Below are 23,386 nucleotides of genomic sequence, written 5' to 3'. Positions count from 1 at the left end.
GCTGCCATTTCTCTGTGCGGTAGTCCCGGGCCAAAACTGGTTGACCTATCTTGAAACTCCTGGTTGGCCTTTCATTCATATTCTGAAACTGCCTGTTCTCCACATCTCTTCTGACGTTTGGCTTAACCAAATCCAAGCGGCATCGTAGTCTTCGATTGAAGAACATCATGGCTGGAGTTTGGTTGGTAACCGCTTGTGTCGCATTCCGGTAGGCAAACAAGAAGTTATCCACCTTGTGTTGTAGGGGTATATCTTCATTACACATTGCCTTGATAGCCTTCTTGAATGTTTGAACAAACCTCTCGGCCAATCCATTAGTGGCTGGATGATATGGGGCGGATGTGTAATGCTTAACACCATTGTTCTTTAAGAACCTCCGGAACTCTTCAGACACAAACTGTGGTCCATTGTCAGAGCAAATCTGTTCAGGCAGCCCATTCCTGGCGAATATGGTTCGTAAGACTGTGATAGTTTTTTCTGTGGTGGTTGAGGACATTTTTATTACCTCTGGCCACTTTGTGCATCCACCGCAATTAAAAACATCGAGTCCATAAAGGGACCAGCAAAATCAATGTGCACCCTTTGCCATGGAGATGAGGGCCACTCCCATGGATGTAGAGGGGCTTGTGGTGGGGCGTTTTGGACCTTCTGGCATCCAGTACAGCTCTTGGTCATCTCTTCGATTTCTCTATCGATTCCCGGCCACCACACAAACGCTCTGGCTAAGTTCTTCATTTTTACCCCTCCCACATGACCCTCATGAAGCTCATTGAGCACTCTATCCTTCAATTTGGGTGGAATTACTACTCTGGATCCACACATCAAGGTTCCTCTGCACACTGACAGCTGTTCTCTTCTCGGCGAGAATGCTGGCAGCAGTGGTTCGCCATGTGCTGGCCATCCCTTCACCGTTAAATCATAGACCCGTGATAGTGTCGGGTCATTTCGTGTTTCCTTTTCTATGTTTGCATTCGTCACAGGGAGATATTCGACTATAGTCGAGTGGAATAACTCCACTGGATCCACTGCCAGTTCCTCTTCCACCGTCGGCAACGGTAGGCGCGACATTCCATCAGCATTCCCATGCTGTTTAGTTCCTTTGTACTCGATGTCATATTGGTGTGCCCCTAGGAAAAGGGACCACCTCTGTAGCCGTTGTGCCGTCATTATCGGTACGCCCTTCTAAGGGTTGAAAATGGAGACGAGAGGTTGATGATCAGTTAGTAGAGTAAATTTCTGACCTTGCAGGTAGTGATTGAACTTCTTCACCCCCCACACCAGGCTGAGGGCCTCTCTGTCAATCTGGGCGTAGTTACGCTCGGTTGAAGTTAACGAGCGTGACGCAAAAGCTATCGGCCTCTCTGAACCATCAAGGAATTTATGTGACAGTACCACCCCAATGCCGTAGGGAGACGCATCACACGCCAGTCTTATCGGTAGTGATGGGTTGTAGTGAGCCAATACTTCTCTTGAAGTGATTAGGTCCTTACTCTTCTGAAAGGTCCGCTTACATTCATCGCTCCATTTCCATGCTACTCCCGTTCGTAGTAGGGCGTTCAGTGGATGCAGAATTGTGGACAAATTCGGCAAAAACTTAAGGTAGTAATTCACCAATCCGAGGAATGACCTCAGTTGTGACACATTTTCAGGCGCTGGAGCCTTAACTACCGCTTCAATTTTGTCAGGGGACTTATGCAACCCCTCTTCATCAATCACGTGGCCACAATACGATATCTGTTTCTTAAAAAACTCACACTTGGGGCGATTGGCTCGTAGCCCATGTTCACGTAGTCTAGTGAGCACCTGCTCTAGGTTGGCAAGGTGTTCACTGTCATCTTCACCTGTCACTAGGATGTCATCCAAGTAACACTGAGTCCCCGGAATCCCTTGCAGGACTTGTTCCATCGCTCTTTGCCATATCGCCGGAGCTGATGCTACTCCGAATACCATTTGATTATACTGGTAAAGACCTTTGTGAGTGTTGATCGTGAGATACTTCCTAGAGGATTCTTCAACTTCCATCTGCAAATATGCTTGTGCTAGGTCAATTTTTGTAAAACGCTTCCCTCCAGATAGTGAGGCGAAGATATCTTCTATCCTTGGAAGAGGATATTGTACTGTGTGAAGGACTGGGTTCACCGTCACCTTGAAGTCCCCACAGATGCGAACCTTCCTTGGCTCCTCAGACTTATTGTTTAACATTTTCTTCATGACAGGAACGATGGGTGTCGCCCACTCACTCCAGTCTACCTTAGATAACACGCCTGCATTCTCCAGATTCTCCAGCTCTGCCTCGACGGCTGGGCGAATTGCATATGGTACCGGTCTTGCTTTGAAAAACTTGGGAATTGCATTCTCCTCTATTTTTATCGAGGCGGTTACACCTTTAAGAGTGCCCAGTTCTTGTTGAAATACCTCTTTGGCGTCAGCTAAGATTGTTGACAATCGTCCAGGAGTGACGTCGTCATCCTTTTTACCAGCCACTGTCAGTGCCTGAATGGAGTGCCAGTCTAAACTTATCTTTCTGATCCATTCACGTCCCAATAACGGTGGTCCACCATCTTGCCGAATGTAGAGATACAATTTCCGTATTTTCTTGCCGTTGTATTCGACAGGCACCCTTATTTTCCCTCTGGGGTATACTTTTTGCCCCGTATACGTCCTCAAGACAATGGATGTCTCTTTCAAGGGTATGTGTGAGAATAGCCGCTCGTAGTCTCGTCGATTCATGACGGTTAGAGCTGATCCTGTATCCAATTCCATTTTGACTTGGGACCCTGCTATCGTGAGGGTGACCCAAATGGTTCGGTGATCCTCTTTTGCGATTACGTTGTGAAGTTTGAGACAGCTTAGTCTCTTGTTCCCGGATTCACTATCGCTCATCTGGTCTTCGGAACTACTGTCCGTCATCTTTTGTACTTTCCTGTACGGTTCCTTAGTAGCCTTTTTGTTGTCGTTGGTCTTCTTCCCAGACCTGCAAACTCGTGCAATGTGTCCCATCTTTCCGCATTGCCTGCATATTTTGTCCTTGGACCAGCAGTCCTTCTGGTCATGGTTTGTTCTGCCACAGCGATAACATTTTGCAAATCCCCGTGTCATTTCGTGGGTGCTGTATTCCTGTGGCTTTTGTTGTATTTCCGCAGCTCCCCTTGCTGCTGCTTCGTACGATACTGCCACGCTGAAAGCCTTATCTAGCGTCAGCTCTTTCTCTGAGAGTAACCTCTTCTGGGTTCCTTCACTCAGGAGTCCACAGACAAATTTGTCCCGTAAGGTATCTGCCAGTCCTGCTCCGAACTGGCAGTGCTTTGATAGCTTGCGTAGTTCCGTAAGGTAATCAGCATTGCTCTCATTTTTATGCTGATTTCTCCTGTGGAATTTAAATCTTTCTGCTATCAGCAGCGGTGTAGGATTTAGGTGTTCCTGTAGGATAGCAACAATTTCGTTAAAACTCTTCGCCTTCGGTTTGGCTGGAGTAATCAGGTCCCGCAATAGGCCGTACGTTCTTGCGCCCATTAAATTTAGCAATACCGATGCCTTTTTCTCCTCGGCTATTTCGTTTGCCTCGCAATATACCTCGACTCTTTCCACATACGTGGTCCAGTCTTCTGTTGCATTATCGAAGGCAGTGATATCGCCAGTCTTTGGCATCTTGAAAATCTAAGATGGCGCCTCCCGCACTTTGCCTTCATTCCCGATGGATCAAAATGGCGCCTCCCGCGCTTTTCCTGCTTCCCCGCCGAATTAAGATGGCGCTTCCCGCCGCTGCCGCTCCTGCCAACACTGTTGCTGGCGATTATATTTATTTTACTATCCTGTAATGGTGACGCCCTATGGTCTTCGCACCTCCCCGATCGCTGCTGCCAACGCCGCTCTCCGCGGTATTTTTATTTTTGTATCGCGCTTCAATATTTGCTCCGTTAATTGAAGAACCATTCCCGTCGTGGAGCGGGCCCTCTGGGACACTTCCCTCCCTCTTCTTAGGTCCGAACGCTGCCCGGCTTCGAAGCACCGGCCGCGCCCTGTGTGTCCAACCTCTCTCTCTCTCTCTTTGCTTCCCGACTCGCTGCCCGGCCCCGTTGCAGAGCCACCCGATCGAGCTCTAGCCCGCCGCAGCCCAGGAAGGATCAGTGCACTACATGCCACCAGCCCGATTAGCTGGGAAACCACAGACTGGAGAACAAAGCCTGGCTCTCGACAGTCTCTCCTGTACTTTTCAATTCGATGATTTGGAGGGCGGTTGCCCATGGTCGACGCCTGTTTCTCGAGTTTCTTTGGATTATTATTTTTTTTTCTTTCTTCTGGCTTCGACCTTCAATAACGTCGTCTGAGGTGCTGCCGAGTTGCAGGTAAGTTTGTTTCTTACTCGTCGCCAGTATTATGCCCGTGTATAATTGAGACACGGACTGCAGGAGTTGATTATAACAAGTCTTTACTGAATGGAGACTGTATTGATTTCTTTGTGGGTTCAATGACGAGACATTTATGAAAGAGAATGACTTTTAATCTAAAGCTTGTTCAACTCTTTTATACAGCTTTTACAGGAGACACGATGCTTGTGATGCATCTAGAACGAAACTGAAACTAAACCAAACTGCTTGTCTCTCACATGACCTCTGCTGGTCAGGCATAAGTAATCAATACCTGCAAACATGCTGGTAAGGCATCATAATCAAACAGGCAAATAACATCACTATTTGCTGATATCATTACATCTCCTTTTCTTAAAACAAAAGTATTTTACTTTTAACTAACAACATGTTTTCTTTGTATTAATCTGCATTTTAACTGTAACACTTAATGAACTTACATTATCATTATCATGATCAAGGTTTTTTAACCTTGCTTTGTGTGTTCACATGAAATATGTCAATACACGAGAACTTGAAGAAAGAATAAGATAACATTACTTCCTTCTATAACAATAGTTCTTAAATTTGCTCAATGAGTCTCTCAGGAGGCTTCACGTGTCTTGAGGATTTTCTGATTGATTGTCCTTGAATCTGAGTTGTTGCCTCAGATGATGTGTTCTCAGCTGTGTGATCAGGTTGTTCAACAGTATCAGTCTCTTGACCTGCTGTGGCTGGTCCCATGAGAAGATTGCGACGATTTCTTCTCAGAACAGCACCCTCATCTGTCTGAATGGTGTATGATCTTGGTTGAACTTCACTCAGGACAGTTCCCTTCTGAGTCCATGTGTTTGTTTTGTCTTTGAACCTTACTTGGTCACCAGTGTGGAGTTCAGGTAGGTTTTGTGTTCCTCTGTCATAGTAGCACTTTTGCTTTTCTTTCTGTTGCTCTTTGAACTTCCTCACTTTCTCCCCCTCTTTTGTTTTCAGGAGGTTCTCCGGGATGGGTAGGTTTGACCTTAGCCGACGTCCCATCAGGAGTTGGGCTGGTGACTTACCACACTCGAGCGGCGTTGTGCGGTATACAAGCATGCTTTGGTAGAAGTCAGTTCCACTGTCTTTTGCCTTGTACTTCAGTCTTTTCACTGTGTTTGCGGGCTCTCCTGGGTCAACAGCTCTAGACAACGTGTCTGCTGTATACCTCAGCTTACCCGGTGTGTACGCAACATTCAGTTCATCATAGACTGTCTCTCCTTCGCTTTCCACAACGAGGACTCTCTTTACCAGGTTCAGTCTCTCACAGGCTTTTAAACCTAGTATGGCTTGCACATCCTTTGGCACCACGATTAATGCTAGCGTGTGCTCTCTGTCCTTGTGTGTCACTTTGACAATGCATCTTCCTTTCACTGGTATATCAGTACCTGAGTATCCTGCCACTTTCACTTTTATTCCATGTATCTTTGGTCTGGGTCTAATTTTCTTAAAATCAGTCTCTGATATCACATTAACTTGTGCTCCAGTATCCAATTTAAATGGAATGTGTATGTCATTCACTTTTAGTGTCAACATCCAGTCTCTTTCTTCTTTTTTGTTTTCAGACACAACATCTACATAGAACTCCTCTATCTTGCTTTCATCTACTGTATGGACCTTGCTTTGTTGCACTTGGTTCTTACAGCAACGGGCATAATGGTTGTTCTTGTTGCAACTATTGCATGTTTTACCATATGCTGGACACTTTCTTGGTGGATGCTGTGTACCGCATCGACTACATGACTTCCGATTGTCCCTTTCATTTTCGTTCGCTGGCCACGCCTCTTTTTTCACATTGGCGCTCTTTTTGTTAAACGGTTTGTGTCCGTTCTTACTCACTGCATCCACGTTGCAGCTACTGTCACTGAACAGCTCCTTTGCCTGCGACTTCACAGTCTCTGTAGCCTTACACAGTGCTATGGCTTTTCCCAGTTCTAGATCTTGCTCTCTTAGCAGTCTTTCCCTTAGACCATTATCTGGAATACCACACACCAGTCTGTCTTTTATCAGCGAGTCTGTCAGTCCCTCAAATTCACACGATTTGCTTCTGTTTCTCAGTTCAGTCACATACTGATCAATAGTCTCACCCGTTTTCTGTACACATGTGAAAAATCTGTGCCTCTCAAACGTCACGTTACGTTTAGGTATGCAGTAGGCCTCAAACTGTTCCATTATTTTATCTAGCTTCATTTTGTCTCCATTAGCAGCGAATGTGAAGTTATTATACACCTCCAGCGCTTCATCACCCACGACATGTAAGAACAGTGACGATTTCCTTTTATTACTTTTCTCGTCAGCTCCGATTGCTGATAAATACAACCCCACACGTTGTTTGAACCTTCTCCAATTTTCAGCCACATTACCTGTCAACTGAAGCGTCGCCGGTGGGAGTAAACCTTCCATTTTTCACTTCGTTAGCTATTCTCTAATGGTAAGTAACGATGTTCTCTTTTGGCTTGCTAATCTGTGGAGAGCTGATTTAACTTCAGATTTTTCCTCTTCATCTCTTTCAATCCCACTTCTGACACCATGTATTGATTTCTTTGTGGGTTCAATGACGAGACATTTATGAAAGAGAATGACTTTTAACCTAAAGCTTGTTCAACTCTTTTATACAGCTTTTACAGGAGACACGATGCTTGTGATGCATCTAGAACGAAACTGAAACTAAACCAAACTGCTTGTCTCTCACATGACCTCTGCTGGTCAGGCATAAGTAATCAATACCTGCAAACATGCTGGTAAGGCATCATAATCAAACAGGCAAATAACATCACTATTTGCTGATATCATTACAGAGACAACCTGGAAACTGAAACTACAGAAGCCTGCTAGGGCCTTTTATACAGGGGTGGTCACTGCCGGTACTGCAGTCTGAGACCAGTTATTCCCTTAAAGGTACATACACAACAGGAAGCTCATGTCAGGGTCAAATATGACACCAATGTTGCGAAGAGTGTGTTCAGCCTTAAACAGATGTTAGGGAAAGGGATGGAGTCGGTGGCTAGGGAACGGAGTTTGTGGCGGGGCCCGAAGACCTTCCCAATATTTAATTGGAGAAAATTTCTGCTCATCCAGTACTGGATGTCGGACAAGCAGTCTAACAATTTAGAGACTGTGGAGGGGTCAAGAGAAGTGGTGGTGAGGTAGAGCTGGGTGTTATCAACGTAAATGTGGAAACACCAGGAATGAGAGTTGATCATGGAGAATTCATTGAGGGTATAACCTAGATGTCAGGCCATCTTAGACTGGGTATTATGCAATGAGAAAGGATTAATTAGCAATCTTGTTGTGCGAGGCCCCTTGGGTCAGAGCGATCATAATATGATCGAATTCTTCATTAAGATGGAGAGGGAAGTAGTTGAATCAGAGACTAAGGTCCTGAATTTAAATAAAGGGAACTATGATGGTATGAGACGCGAGTTGGGTAGGATTGATTGGGGAATGTCACTCAAAGGGTTGATGGTGGATAGGCAATGGCAAACATTCAAAGATCACCTGGATGAACTACAGAATTTGTTTATCCCAGTTTGGCATAAAAATAAATCAAAAAAGGTGACTCAACCGTGGCTAACAAGGGAAATTAGGGAGAACATAAGATCCAAAGAGAGGGCATATAAGTTGGCAAAAAAAAAGCAGCAAACCTGAGGATTGGGAGCAGTTTAGGATTCAGCAAAGGAGGACAAAGGGATTAATTAAGAGGGGGAATATAGATTATGAAAGTAAGCTTGCAGGGAACATAAAAACTGACTGTAAAAGCTTTTATAGATATGTGAAGAGAAAAAGATTGGTGAAGTCAAGCGTAGGTCCCTTGCAGTCAGAATCAGGGGAAGTTATAATGGGGAACAAAGAAATGGCAGACCAATTAAATACATATTTTGGTTCTGTCTTCACACAGGACACAAATAACCTCCCAGAGATGTCGGGGAACATAGGGACTAATGAGGGGAAGGAACTGAAAGAAATCAGTATTTGTAGGGAAATGGTGTAGGGGAAGTTGACGGGATTGAAGGCCGATAAATCCCCAGGGCCTGATAATCTACATCCTAGGGTACTTAAGGAAGCGGCCCTGGAGATGGTAGATGCATTGCCGGTCATCTTCCAGAACTCGATAGACTCTGGAACAGTACCCATGGATTGGAGGGTAGCTAATGTTACCCCACTATTCAAAAAAGGTGGTAGAGAAAAAGCGGGGAATTATAGACCGGTAAGTCTGACATCGGTAGTGGGGAAAATGCTAGAGTCCATTATAAAAGATGTAATAGCAGAGCACTTGGAAAGCAGTGACAGGATCGGACAAAGTCAACATGGATTTACAAAAGGTAAATCGTGCTTGACTAATCTACTGGAATTTTTTGAGGATGTAACTGGTAAAATAGATAAGGGAGAACCAGTGGATGTGGTGTATTTGGACTTTCAGAAGGCTTTCGATAAGGTCCCGCATAAGAGATTAGCTTGTAAAATTAAGGCACATGGGATTGGGGGCAAGGTATTGACTTGGATAGAGAACTGGTTGGCAGATAGAAAGCAAAGAGTTGGAATAAACGGGTTGTTTTCCGAGTGGCAGGCAGTGACTAGTGGGGTACCGCAAGGATCGGTCCTAGGACCCCAGCTGTTCACACTATATATTAATGATCTGGACGAGGGAATTGGATGTAGTATCTCCAAATTTGCAGACGACACAAAGCTGGGTGGGAGGGTATGCTGTGAGGAGGATGTTGTGAAACTCCAGTATGATTTGGACAGGTTGGGTGATTGGGCAGAAACATGGCAAATGCACTATAATGTGGATAAATGTGAGGTTATCCACTTTGGTGGCAAAAACAGGAAGGCAGATTATTATTTGAATGGCAATAGATTGGGAGAAGGGGAAGTGCAGAGAGACCTGGGTGTTCTTGTGCACCAGTCGCTGAAGGTAAGCATGCAGGTGCAGCAGGCGGTTAAGAAGGCAAATGGTATGTTGGCCTTCGTAGCAAGAGGGTTCGAGTACAGGAACAAGGATGTCTTGCTGCAGTTGTACAGGACCTTGGTGAGACCGCACCTTGAGTATTATGTGCAGTTTTGGTTGCCTTATCTGAGGAAGGACATTCTTGCCATGGAAGGAGTGCAGCGAAGATTCACCAGGCTAATACCTGGGATGGCAGGAATGACGTACGAGGAGAGATTGGGTCGATTGGGCTTGTACTCACTGGAGTTTAGAAGATTGAGAGGGGATCTCATCGAAACCCATAAAATTCTGTCAGGCCTGGACAGACTAGATGCAGGAAGGATGTTCCCGATGGCCGGGGAGTCCAGAACTAGGGGTCATAGTCTAAGGATAGGGGGTAAGCCATTTTAGGACTGAGATGAGGAGGAATTTCTTCTCCCAGAGAGTGGTGAACCTGTGGAATTCTCTACCACAGAAGGCAGTGGAGGCCAATTCATTAAATATATTCAAGAAGGAGTTGGATATATTTCTTAAGGCTAAAGGGATCAAGGGATATGGGGAGAAGGCAGGAACGGGGTACTGAATTTGGATTATCAGCCATGATCTAATTGAATGGCGGAGCAGGCTTGAGGGGCCGAATGGCCTACTCCTGCTCCTATCTTCTATGTTTCTATGTCATTGCAGAGAAAGTCAGAATCAGACCAGCGCAGAAGAGGCTTCAATTCTGACCTGTCAGTTTAGCTATTTCAGGAGCAAAGAGGTTGTAAACCTTTTTACTAATGCCATTGTAAGAGACACATAATCACCTTTGGTTAGGCTGCTTTATAAAATAAAAAAATTCTATGGAGTAAATTTTATGATTTAGCACTTCTGGCATAAAGCCTTACTTGATGGAAGGGCAGATCCAGCATTCAGACATAGTGTACCAGTTACACAGCCTCCCAATTCTGCAATTTTTAAAAAATTAAAATGAACCCAAATAAGACCGGGAGACTAATGTTGAACTCAGTTATGGCACAAGGCTAAGGTGAACACAGGACTTTAATGCTGTTGTGACTCTGACACCAAGTTATTTAAACTGTATGATGATGACTTTGATAATCATATTATCTTTGTATGCATATGATTAAGAAAATAAAGTAGTGACTGAGATACAATTGTGTTGCTATTCATTTCTCTCATAAGCTAGGTGTTAAATGGTTTTCAACAAGTGTTGTATTTTACTCCAGCTGTTGGCAGAACATCTTGGTAATTCATGTTATTTGAGTTGGTTTAATGTAGGACAACTTAAACACACCAAATACAGCGTTGTTTTTTTAAAAATCCTAGATAAACAGAAGGTTAAATTCCAATATTCTAGTAACATTAATTGTGGGCATTGTAATATCAAGAATTTGGCCATAGTTCTACAAAATTTGGATTTCCACTCTCAACAAGGTAGCTCTGGTTTGAGACACACCTTAATTATTCTCACAAGACATCTGTTAAATTTAGGTGAATGGGAACCTTTAAAATAAACGGGTTAACAACTGTTTTAAAATAGCACACAGAACAATACACTAATGGAGGAAATCTCCCATGACATTGTCCATTGTCAGTCTGGAGCACAACTTGTGATGTTTAGCGGCTAAGGTGGAGCATGCGTACCTCCTGGAAGGAAGTACTATGAAAGGTCATTGTTAATTTCTGAGGTCAAATAGAAGCCAATTTCATTGCTTATTAATTTTTGATTCCAGATCAGAAGAGTTACTGTCTTTATTTTTATTTTTTAAGCTTTTATTGGCCCTTCACTCAGGTTTCTTAAGAAAACAATGGATATGTAACAGGTGTGAACTAACCATTCATGCTTTGCTGAAGGAATGATCTTTTAACATCATGTGGCCCAACCATGAGTGGGTTATATCCTTGCAGTGAATATATGATAGGGCCATTTTTTGCAAATGGATGCTCCTGGTGAGGAGCCTCACACACTAGGAGCTCATGTTGGGAAATTGTGGGTACAATTGCATGATTTCCTGATGTGTGGGTTCTGGAGGGTGAAGCTTTGCAGCGGGAGCACAATTTTTGTAAAATCAGCCCTTGTTTGAAGTGTTGCACACTTACACATGACATGCTTGTAAAGATGTAAACATGCAACTAGTGATTTTTGATTTCAGTGAATTTAAAAACAGAGGGAGTGAAATTCGCCTTGGGCATTAGTACGAAGCACATGCTAGTGAATCGGCAGCCTGTTTTTCACTCGGCCGATTTTATTTTCCATTAACTTCACTGCAAAAGAAAATCGGGCGGAGTGTAAAACGAGCTGCCGATTCACTATCACCCGTTTTGCACAACTGCCAAGTCGAATTTCACCCCGAGTGCATTATGGCAGCACTCTCGCCTCCGAGTCAGAAGGTTGTGGGTTCAAGTCCCACTCCAGAGACTTGAGCACAAAAATCTAGGCTGACACTCCAGTGCAGTACTGGGGGAGGGCTGCACTCTCAGGGGTGCCGTCTTTCGGATGAGATGTTAAACCGAGGCCCAGTCTGCTCTCTCAAGTGGATGTAAAAGATCCCATGGCAGTATTTCGAAGAAGAGCAGGGGAATTATCCCCGGTGTCCTGGCCAATATTTGTCCCTCAATCAACAACAAAAAGAAATTCTCTGTTCATTATCACATTGCTGTTTATGGGAGCTTGCTGTGCGTGAATTGGCTGCCGTGTTTCCTACATTACAACAGTGACTACACTTCAAAAGTACTTCATTGGCTGTAAGGCACTTTGGGGCGTCCGGTGGTTGTGAAAGGCGCTATATAAATGCATCTCTTTCTTTCTTAAGGTATCAGCAGGAAAGCTACTGTGATATTTAGTTATACAGTTTAATGGTAAAGTTGTAATATCATGTGTTAATTTCACTAATAAGTGTTATCACTTGCATTATTAATGCAGTTATTCAAGGAAACTTCAGACTGTGGATACATTGAGCAATCGAACGATATCTAGTTCCCAGCAATAATTAATTTTTATCTTTCACCCATCCAAGAAAAACAGGCTTGAAGTGATTTCCAGTCAGACAAGACATTTACTGCTCTGCACAAAGGTAAAATTGTTTTATTACTAAGTAATATTACACGGTTTGTGATGCACCACACCTTGGTTTCTTGTTCAACCTTGAACTGACTTTCAGACCCTATATCCTCTCTATTAAAACACCAATTACTTTCACCCTTGCAATGTTTCCTGCCTCTGCCCCACCTCCATTCCTTCACTGCTGAACTCCTTACCCATGCCCTCGTCATGTTCAGACTAGACCACTCCAATGCTTTCCTCCCATCCTCCGCTCTCCATACACTTGTCCAAAACTCTGGTGCCTGTACCTTGTTCCATGCTCACCCATCAACACCATCCTCAGTGATGCCCCAACACCTTGCATTTAAAATCTTCATCCTCATCTTTCAATCCCTCCATGGACTCTCCCGATCTTATCTGTGAAACTTCATCCTACCCTACGTCCTCCCTGAACACTCTATTCATCTGACTCTGGTCTTTTGTGCATCTCCCCTACCCTTCGCACCACCATTGGATGTGGGGCCTCACAGAATTTACACTTAAATACCAACTTGGGTTTCGTTTAAAAAATAGATTTTGTTCCTCTGATGGCTCCATGGATAAATGCACTTTAAAGCGTGGTACTGAGCTGTATAGAACAGAAAGGCCTCGGATTCAGACTTGGGCCTGTGGTGATTTAGCTGATCATGGCAAGGATGGTGGTGGGGTGCCCCCGTGTCCATGGGCTAGGTGTCCTGGTGAAAGTCGGTGCATAAGTGCATCAGGTGAGGGTAAGATAGGGTTTGGCTGCAATTCAACTTCCCCTGTTTTCAAGCAATCATTATCTAGGCTCAAGCATTAACTGCCTTCTGGAGATAAGAAGAAAATTTGAGGAACAAAATTACATTTCATAAAATTGGGTTTTGACCAGTAATTAAGCAGAAGAGGAAGTTTCTCTGTGTTAACAGCTATCCTGAATTTCAAGTGCACAGAAGTCCTTAATGTCAAATACTTGGCAGCAAGCATCATCTGGTGATAAAAGGCTGCTAATGAAATCTCCACAGCAATCAACGGCTACTGTCAAAGAGTGAAAATTGCCACTTTGATAATTATCTTTCATATCCAGCTGAACTCAACAAAATTAATTAGTGTTGGAAACTAGATATTTGAAGAGTGAAATCGGTTTGAGTTTGCAGGGTACAACTCTGCTGAAAAATAGTCACAGGCACCACTACAGCCATTTTCTCCACTAGTGATAAAACATTATTTTAAACATGTTAAAATTATGCTGGAGATATGGGGGTTGGGGGGGGGGTGGTGGGCAAGCAGCAGAGGGATTAGACTAGGTGGTTCACCTGGGTAAAAACATTGGCACAGACTTGGCCTGTTTCTGCGTTGTAATATTCTAAGTATCCCCTCAAACCAAAATTTCTTGGGACATATTAATAACTTTGGGAACAGAATGCACCAAGTGACTCTCTCTCCAATTTCACCCTCTTAAACTCCGTACGCACTCTTCAAAGGGCATGGTTGAGACTAGAAATGTTGTGTCTTACAAAGCATGTTGATGAGCAGCTGGTCTGACCCTACAGAAAAATGTATTTTACCAACACAGACTACCAAAATAACGTCATTTATTTTTGAGCACAGATGACAAGTTTGAAACAATTTCTTTGTTATACAATGGAATGCTTGTAGAACCAAAAACATCCTTCCAGTCCTTGTAGCACGAGATCATCAGTGCAGAACTCCCTGGGCAAAGATTGGTTTCTTGTGCCTTACTGTAAAGCGGCCAAGACACAGCAGTAAGGTCCGAGATTTCATTCCAGTGTGTGCTGAGTTAGCTGATCTCAGCCAGCCACAAGAGCCTCACAGTACCAAGACTAGGCAGAGGAAAAAGAATTGGTCATGGTTCCTGCTCACCTGATCACTATATAGTGATCCCTGCAGGAGGTGCATGTGTGCAGACGTGTTTCTGGTTGAGAGCACATGCTCTGCTGTGATTACATCTCAGCTCAAAAATAGCTTCTGAGACTCGCTCCCTGCAGGGTTACCTCCATTGAGAAAAATGGAGTTGACGCCAAAGATACATCATCTGAATTAATATTAAATAGAAATGTACAGGGTAGAAATTACAATTACTGCTGTTCCAATAACACTTAAAGTAGTTCTATTAAATTACTTTCTGCACTATTTTAATACAGACAATTTAACATCTGCATTAAAATAGTGCAAAGAGGAACTGGGTATGAGTGTGTTAAGATTTGCAGAGGTGAACAGCACTGGTAGAAGGTTCTACCCTTATATCGATGATTCACAAATACTTGAGTCAAACTTTTTGAATCAAAATTAAAAAAATACAAAATTTGAAAAATATATTATTATTTATGTATTTCATATATAATTCTTTTAATACTAATATGTAACAAGAAGCAGGAAATATAATAAAACAGAGGCTTTTTCCCTTGCTGTCGTAAAAACCCAACTGGTTCACGAATGTCCTTCAGGTAAGGAAACGTGCCACTCTACTCGGTCTGGCCCACATGTGACTCCAGTCCCACAATATGTGATTGACTCTAAATGCCCTCTGAAGTGGCCTCAACTATCTTCTCAGGGCAGCTAGGGATGGGCCTTGCCACATCCAGAAAACAAATTTAATAAAAAAACTGCATGTCAGTGAGGAATAACACATGAACTTCCAGCTTTTGACATTTCAACTGAAGGATGCTGCCTGTGCAGGGTGATTACCATAAATACAGAACTTTCACAAACGTACTTTAAGGTGGCACATACAAACCAAGGCAATGCATCATTGACACAAACATGTAGCCTTTTATAAGTCTCTGGTTTACTCTGCATATATTCAAAGGTGATTGCATTTTCTTAGAGAAGAAAGCCCAGTGAACTTGCTCCACGTAAAGGAAAGCTGTAATGTTTGTCAATGTCGCTGACTGTGTACGCATCTGGGTCCTACCGGAGACGGCCGGACACATTTCCCACAGTTGTGAACTTGTTGATCTTGGTCCACTGAAGCAGCATTCATTTTTAGCCCTGTTCAATCCAGAAAAATGCTGAATGCAGTAACAGATTACATTCTGTGTCCTAATTAAATACATTTTTCTAGCTCGTAAACATCCTTGACATGAAGTCGGGCTTGAGATTAAAAGTTTCAGGAACAGAAGCAGTAAATGTCATTGCTCTATAACAAAAAACACTGCTCTGTCAATACTAGAGAGAATAAAAAGGTTCATGTTGTTCATCCACCAGAAGTGACCCGAGCAGAGCCTGCACAGGAAGCTTCCTGCATGTGTTCCTGTAGCATAGTCAGTGTGCATCAGTGTTGGAATGTGTGCACCTGTCTGTTAGACTAGTTACACTACCTTAGTCAATGGCTGTCACTAGATTCAGTGTTGGAGAATGATTTTCCTTTTAAGCTCCAGTTAAATTTATAAAAATATAGGAGTCCGATCTAGTCAGCAGATCTTACATTCAACTTTGAAATGTTTTGCACACCTTTGAAATGCCTTGATATACATATAGAGGTGTATTATTTCTCAGTTCATGCCCCTGCACTGGTGGGATGAAAGTCTTCTCTGCTGGCTGTAAGGGTTCAAGGGGAGCCTCGATTTCCGCATGAAATGGGCGGGGCGATTTCACGTGTCCTGAGGCCCGATCGAAATTGACCTTTGGGCATCAACTGCACGAAATTGGCGCGCTGTGGACAGCAGTTGGGTGTTTGATGTAGCTTACAGTTTGGAGCTGTGGGAATTTTAGTCGGCTCCGCACCGAGCCGGCCCACAGGTAGGTCCTGGGGGTGGGGGAGCCGATGCGGAGGGTGGGGGTGGGGAGTCTGGGCCAGCAGCAGCCCGCTGCGTTTCTGTGGAATCGGAAGAACTTCTGCTCTTCCAGGCGCCACAGAAATTATAATCTAAAAACTTTCCTCATCTTTTTGTGGACGGCCTCTAGTGGTTCCTTTACGGGCTGCTGAAGACCTGGAACAACTGGGTGGGACATATGGTTTTCAGCTGATGACCAATTTTGCATTGGGGTCCTAAACCTAGCGCTAGGACCCCTATTTGCATATTCAAAGCACCTAACGCCTGTTTCAGGCAAGTGCCCATGCCAGCGCACTTCCGGGGGAGATTGGGCGTGAGAGATTGTGACCTGATATTCTTTCCCCAACGCTCATTGATGCCCAGAAAATGGGCACAATGCTGTCCAATTTCCACCCCCTAGTCTCAATTCATTTTCTAGTGGGGATGGCCCCACAGCACAAAACTGCTCCTAATTTGGTATTTAGGGGATAATTCTATGATTCTTCCCTTCCAGCAGGAACCACACTAATAGAGAATGCCGGTTAGTACTGTAGCCCTATCTCTGATCTGCACTCTCTTTGACCTTGACTGTCCTGTTTGGAACACACGTTTATGGGATCAGGGCGTCGCTGGCAAAGGGATGGGCAATAAATGCTGGCATTGCCAGCGATGCCCTGATCCTATAAACAGATTTTAATTTTTTTTTTAAATGTCCCTTTAAGTAACCAGCCTTATTCAGGGAGGGTAGAAGGATGTTTGGTGTGGGAAATGGAAAATGGCTGTCAATATAGTCTTCAAAATTCAGACTAAAGTACATTGTTGGGACAGAGTAAAAGGGAGCGTTATGTTAAAGCTGCCTGTGTTTAACCTGAGCTGGGAGTGTTTGATACTGGTTGCCATAAAAGGGAAGTGTTCCATTCTTAAGCATCAACTTCCTTTGCTTTAGTGACTACAAAAAGTCACCAAAGAAAGTTGTTACAGATTCCTTTTCTGACCCAATTCTAATCCTAGTCTGAAATTGTTTTATAAATAGTAGACTTTTTGTCATGTGACACAATGTAAAATCAGAATAAGTTCTAAAAAAATCTATACACATCTTTCTTTAAAATGGTGCCTGAAGGACATTTAGGCTGTAATATGCTCTTAGCATTTGGTTATGGCATTATTACAATATTATAATTTCAGACTAGGATTAGAATTGAATCAGCTAAGAAATGTGTAAGATGCTCTCAGCATTTGGTTTATGATATTGTCGCACCTCTTGAATAAATTACAGCCTTGTAATGCACTAAGCCATTGTTTGCTTCCTCTATCTTAACTATTAAATGCAGGTGTTAAGCTAGTGCATTATTGCACAAACAACTGCTTACGACACTAATCAGTACATGGTTATGCAGATCATGCAAAACATTTCACATATGATTTCTGTAAATCTGCACTGATGAATACGCTACAGTATTGAATCAATGCAACATACTGGAATAGACTGAATAAAGCATTCCCTGCAGTTTAAGTTCTGTTGATGACATGCTACTAAGTCCTTAAAATATTGAACTTGCCATTAATATTTTATTAAATATCCAGTTTTTTCACTGTACTGAACATTTTCATACTGTCAGTATGTTTAGTCAGAGGAGGCAGGTTAACATGATGTGGGTCTGAACACTTAGACTGGGACCAGAACACAAAAGGACAATTATGTCTTTATGGGCTGGGCTTTACTTAGCAACCATGCTGTTCTGGTGCTCACAACATAAACCTACAGCAGAAACTTTTATCTTCAGCTGTACATCTGTGTAATATACATACCTATACACTTCATTTTCTGAAATTAATTCAGTCGAAGATTTGGGTTTTTATGACGGCCATTTTTCAATCTTTCCTTTCCATCATTTGATATTTTATTCACCAGAATCCTAAAAGAAAAAAAAGTTAAAGATTTTCAGAAGTGAGAACACAAAAACTATGTATTAAAATCCTTGCATTGGTAAAACTGTCAGACCCCAGAATATTGAAATCAAGGGTCATTTTGTAACAGCTGTTCCTACTTCCTCCAGAGGGGGGTGGGGTGCTGTAACCTCTTTAAAAAAAACAAAAGTGTACTTGGGTGTAAAGGTTGCAGTGAATGCATAAAGGAAAATCAGGGGTGGGATCTCACATACATAATGGAAACATAGAAACATTGAAGATGGGAGCAGGAGTAGGCCATTCGGCCCCTCGAGCCTGTTCTGCCATTTAATGAGATCATGGCTGATCATCCAAATTCAGTACCCTGTCCCTGCTTTCTCCCCATATCCCTTTAGCCTTGAGAAATATATCTAACTCCTTCTTGAATATATTTAATGAATTGGCCTCAACTGCCTTCTGTGGTAGAGAATTCCACAGGTTCACCACTCTCTGGGTGAAGAAATTCCTCCTCATCTCTGTCCTAAATGGCTTACCCCTTATCCTTAGACTGTAATCTCTGGTTCTGGACTCCTCCGCCATCGGGAACATAGAAACATAGAAGATAGGAGCAGGAGTAGGCCATTCGGCCCCTCGAGCCTGCTCTGCCATTCGATGAGATCATGGCTGATCATCCAAACTCAGTACCCCGTACCTGCCTTCTCCCCATATCCCTTGATACCTTTAGCTCTAAGAAATATATCTAACTCCTTGAATATATTTAAAGACTTGGCCTCAACCGCCTTCTGTGGTAGAGAATTCCACAGGTTCACCACTCTCTGGGTGAAGAAATTCTTCCTCATCTCTGTCCTAAATGGCTTACCCCTTATCCTTAGACTATGACCCCTGGTTCTGGACTCTCCGACCATCGGGAACATTCTACGTGCATCTAGTTTGTCCAGACCTGTCAGAATTTTATAAGTTTCGATGAGATCCCCTCTCATTCTTCTAAACTCCAGCGAGTATAAGCCCAATCGACCCAATCTCTCCTCATATGTCATTCCTGCCATCCCAGGGATCAGCCTTGTGAATCTTCGCTGAACTCCTTCCATGGCAAGAACATCCTTCCTCAGATAAGGCGACCAAAACTGCACACAGTACTCAAGGTGTGGTCTCACCAAGGCCCTGTACAACTGCAGCAGGACATCCTTGCTCCTGTACTCAAACCCTTTCGCTATGAAGGCCAACATACCACTTGCCTTCTTCACCGCCTGCTGCACCTGCATGCTTACCTTCAGTGACTGGTGCACAAGGACACCCAGGTCTCGTTGAACTTCCCCTTCTCCCAATCTATTGCCATTCAGATAATAGTCTGCCTTTCTGTTTTTGACACCAAAGTGGATAACCTCGCATTTATCCACATTATACTGCATCTGCCATGCATCTGCCCAATCACCCAACCTGTCCAAATCATACTGGAGTTTCTCTGCATCCTCCTCACAGTACACACACCCACCCAGCTTTGTGTCGTCTGCAAACGTGGAGATATTACATCTAGTTTCCTTGTCTAGATCATTTATATATATTGTGAATAGCTGGGGTCCTAGCACCGATCCTTGCGGTACCCCACTAGTCACTGCCTGCCACTCGGAAAAATACCCGTTTATTCCAACTCTTTGCTTCCTGTCTGCCAACCAGTTCTCTATCCAAGTCAGTACCTTACCCCCAATCCCATATGCTTTAACTTTGCACGCCAATCTCTTATGCGTGACCTTATCGAAAGCCTTCTGAAAGTCCAAATACACCACATCCACTGGTTCTCCCTTATCTATTCTACCAGTTACATCCTCAAAAAATTCCAGTAGATTAGTCAAGCATGATTTACCTTTTGTAAATCCATGTTGACTTTGTCCGATCCTGTCACTGTTTTCCAAGTACTCTGCTGTTACATCTTTTATAATGGACTCGAGCATTTTCCCCACTACCGATGTCCGGCTTACCGGTCTATAATTCCCCATTTTCTCTCTACCACATTTTAAATAGTGGGGTTACATTAGCTATCCGCCAATCCATGGGAACTGTTCCAGAGTCTATAGAATTTTGGAAGATGACCAGCAATGCATCTACTATTTCTAGGGCCACTTCCTTAAGTACCCTAGGATGTAGATTATCAGGCCCTGGGGATTTATCGGCCTTCAATCGCGTCAATTTCCCTAACACCATTTCCCTACAAATACTGATTTCATTCAGTTCCTCCCTTTCATCAGACCCTATGTTCCCCGACATCTCTGGGAGGTTATTTGTGTCCTCCTTTGTGAAGACAGAACCAAAGTATGTATTTAATTGGTCTGCCATTTCTTTGTTCTCCATGATAAATTCCCCTGATTCTGACTGCACGGGACCTACGCTTGACTTCACCAATCTTTTTCTCTTCACATATCTATAGAAGCTTTTACAGTCAGTTTTTATGCTCCCTGCAAGCTTACTCTCATACTCTATTTCCCCCCTCTTAATTAATCCCTTTGTCCTCCATTGCTGCTCCCAATCCTCAGGATTATTGCTTTTTCTGGCCAATTTATATGTCCTCTCCTTGGATCTTATGCTATCCCTAATTTCCCTTGTTAGCCACGGTTGAGTCACCTTTTTTAATTTATTTTTATACCAAACAGGGGTTTGCTCAATCTTCCATCCAACTAAAGTGCAGTAAGAGAAAGATCTGCACTAATACGGCAAGGGCGTCCGTTATTTCTATTTCCTTGAGGTGGGTGCAGTAAGTTCTCTCAGTCTGTTACAACAAGCACAGCTAAAAGATATACCATTTCCTCTGACTCACTGCGAGCAAGGTCATAGGAGCCTGAGCAGTACTGTGTTATGAAATATCATAATAGTTTAATTATTTTGCTAGATATTTGAGGTGATTTTGAAATGAACAATTCACAGAATAAATGCATCTTATTAGTTGATATCTAACATTAGCAGAAGTTTTCATTACAGGCAGGATTATTACATTACGATTTTTTTGGCATGCTGAAATTAATCATTACTTATTTTCAAATACCACTGATTGGAAATCTTAAATTATTTGGAAATCTTAAATTATTTGCACTGTTAAGTAAGATAAACAACATACTTACTAATTTCTTACACTTTCCCTTTTAAATCAGTAGCATTTTACATAAGGAACTTTAATTCCTTCTCACAATGTGTAGTATTTTATTCTTAATAATACAAAAGTCAAATTAGTATGACATGGACATGTGTTAGTTTTACTTCCTTTAGAGGTGAGTTCACAGATCCTGTGATCAGACACATGAGACTGATGTTTTAGAGTTGAAATCTACTCATTTAAAAAATGCACCTTTCCAATAAAAAGTCTGCCTTGTGTATATGATCGTAATGTACCAATAAATTCTAAATAAACAACTTTTTAAACACATGTACAATTAAAACAAAATTCTTACCACAACTCTTCAAGTGTGCCATTCACTTCTAAAGCACTTCTAAAGTAATCACTTCCCTTTTCAGTGATATCATTGTCTCCAAGTCTGCAAACAAGCATTGTCCATTTTATTACTCAGTTACCAACACAGTACAGGTAAAATGTAAAATGAAATCCTTTAAATATGAAGGATCTGAATTATAGAATATATATTGAACACAAAACAACGCAACACTTTTGTTTTAAAGGAGCACTTCTCATAATAATGTACAGGTACAATGAACAATTACTTCCATTGTTTAACTGAAAATGATATAAAAGTGAAAATGAACGCATTAATAGTTTTGTCCAAGATTAAACAATAGAGCCTGAAACGTAGCACTTATTCATAAGTTAGTAATTAACTCTTTTAATTAATTAAACTACTTCACTAAGGACACTCCACAAGGTGAACAATGTTAAAACATGCTGAAAAGAGATATTTAAGTTTAATTATAAGAACAGTAATCAATACGCACATGGCTGTATTAGTAACTTAACAGGTTGTCAATAAAAGTAGTGATTTCCCATCCAAGAGAGTTGCGGGATTGAGTGAGTGTACGAGCTGTCTGCCATTAAAATCTGTCTTTAAATTAAAAATAAAATAAATTGAGAAACCAATTTGAAAGGCTAAGTCCATAGTGCAGGACACTTCCAAGTTGCAAAGAGTAAAAGGGGTGGTGAGGTAAACCAAGAAGTAATAATTAGCTGATGCCAAACTTGAATCTTAAAAGGCTGAGGATAGTAAGAGGAAGGACATACTGAATGGATGGTAAGGATCTCCGCAGTCTTATGGTCCAGTGAAGGAATGAGTTAGATTGGGAGACTATGTGGTGGGCCTTGATTCTAACACAGTGAGGTTCTGAGTAGGGAGAGAGTGTAAAGAACAGCATATCTGGAGGTTAGGAGGAACAAGAAAGGAAAATTCAGAGAAACACTGATCATAATAGTATTGATAAAACACACAGAGAAAAAATAAGTCACAACAGAAATAGATAGAATAGAGGTTTGAGATGAGAAATAGATCGCCTATCAGACGATATGGAATGAGAGAAAGTTATTAGAAAAGCCTCCCCAAATATGGGAGTAATATTCAAGTGGACTTAAGCTTTAAAGAGAGTTAAGGAATTTTGAGAGGAGAACAAGTATTTAGCATGAAAGTGGATCCCAAACCTCGTGGAGGCATCTTTAGCAATGGATAAGATGTGGGAGTTCCATTTGAGGTCAGAGGAGATATTAAGGCCACGAATGTTGATAAAAGAGGGCTCTTATTACTGAGGACTTAGAAACATAGAAGATAGGAGTAGGCCATTTGGCCCTTCGAGCCTGCTCCGCCATTCAATGAGATCATGGCTGATCATCCAAATTCAGTAACCTGTCCCTGCCTTCTCCCCATATCCCTTGATCCCTTTAGCCTTAAGAAATATATCCAACACTTTTTTGAATATATTTAATGAACTGGCCTCCACCGCCCTCTGTGGCAGAGAATTCCACAGGTTCACCACTCTCTGGGTGAAGAAATTCCTCCTCATTTCAGTCCTAAATGGCTTACCCCTTATCCTTAGACTATGACCCCTGGTTCTGGACTCCCCGGCCATCATAAACATCCTTCCTGCATCTAGTCTGTCCAGGCCTGACAGAATTTTATAGGTTTCGATGAGATCCCCTCTCAATCTTCTAAACTCCAGTGAGTATAATCCTAATCGACACAATCTCTCCTCATACGTCATTCCTGCCATCCCAGGTATCAGCCTGGTGAATCTTCGCTGCAGTCCTTCCATGGCAAGAACGTCCTTCCTCAGGTAAGGCGACCAAAACTGCACACAATACTCAAGGTGCAGTCTCACCAAGGCCCTGTACAACTGTAGCAAGACATCC

The 23,386-nt window shown here is 42.6% G+C and overlaps 2 protein-coding genes across 2 annotated transcripts in view; both read right to left on the bottom strand.

Annotated features, from left to right (window-relative positions):
• plekhf1 (pleckstrin homology and FYVE domain containing 1) overlaps nt 1-21,575 on the bottom strand; it is a 47,288-nt gene extending 25,713 nt beyond the window's left edge. Inside the window, exons 1-2 of the mRNA XM_085991535.1 lie at nt 21,492-21,575; nt 17,956-18,062 (exon numbers count right to left, since the gene is read on the bottom strand). Coding sequence (XP_085847661.1) covers nt 17,956-17,968 — 13 coding nt within the window. The 5' untranslated portion in view covers nt 17,969-18,062; nt 21,492-21,575. The remainder of the gene's footprint in view (nt 1-17,955; nt 18,063-21,491) is intronic.
• LOC147116518 (uncharacterized) overlaps nt 17,978-23,386 on the bottom strand; it is a 40,254-nt gene continuing 34,845 nt past the window's right edge. The window contains exons 11-12 of the mRNA XM_085992051.1: nt 21,492-21,575; nt 17,978-18,062 (exon numbers count right to left, since the gene is read on the bottom strand). Coding sequence (XP_085848177.1) covers nt 17,978-18,062; nt 21,492-21,575 — 169 coding nt within the window. The remainder of the gene's footprint in view (nt 18,063-21,491; nt 21,576-23,386) is intronic.

This window comes from Somniosus microcephalus, chromosome 6 (assembly GCF_052327205.1).
Source record: "Somniosus microcephalus isolate GS21.2 chromosome 6, FLI_Smic_1.0, whole genome shotgun sequence".
In the NCBI taxonomy this organism is placed as follows: Eukaryota; Metazoa; Chordata; class Chondrichthyes; order Squaliformes; family Somniosidae; genus Somniosus; species Somniosus microcephalus.
This window is presented reverse-complemented; position numbering and strand designations above follow the sequence as displayed.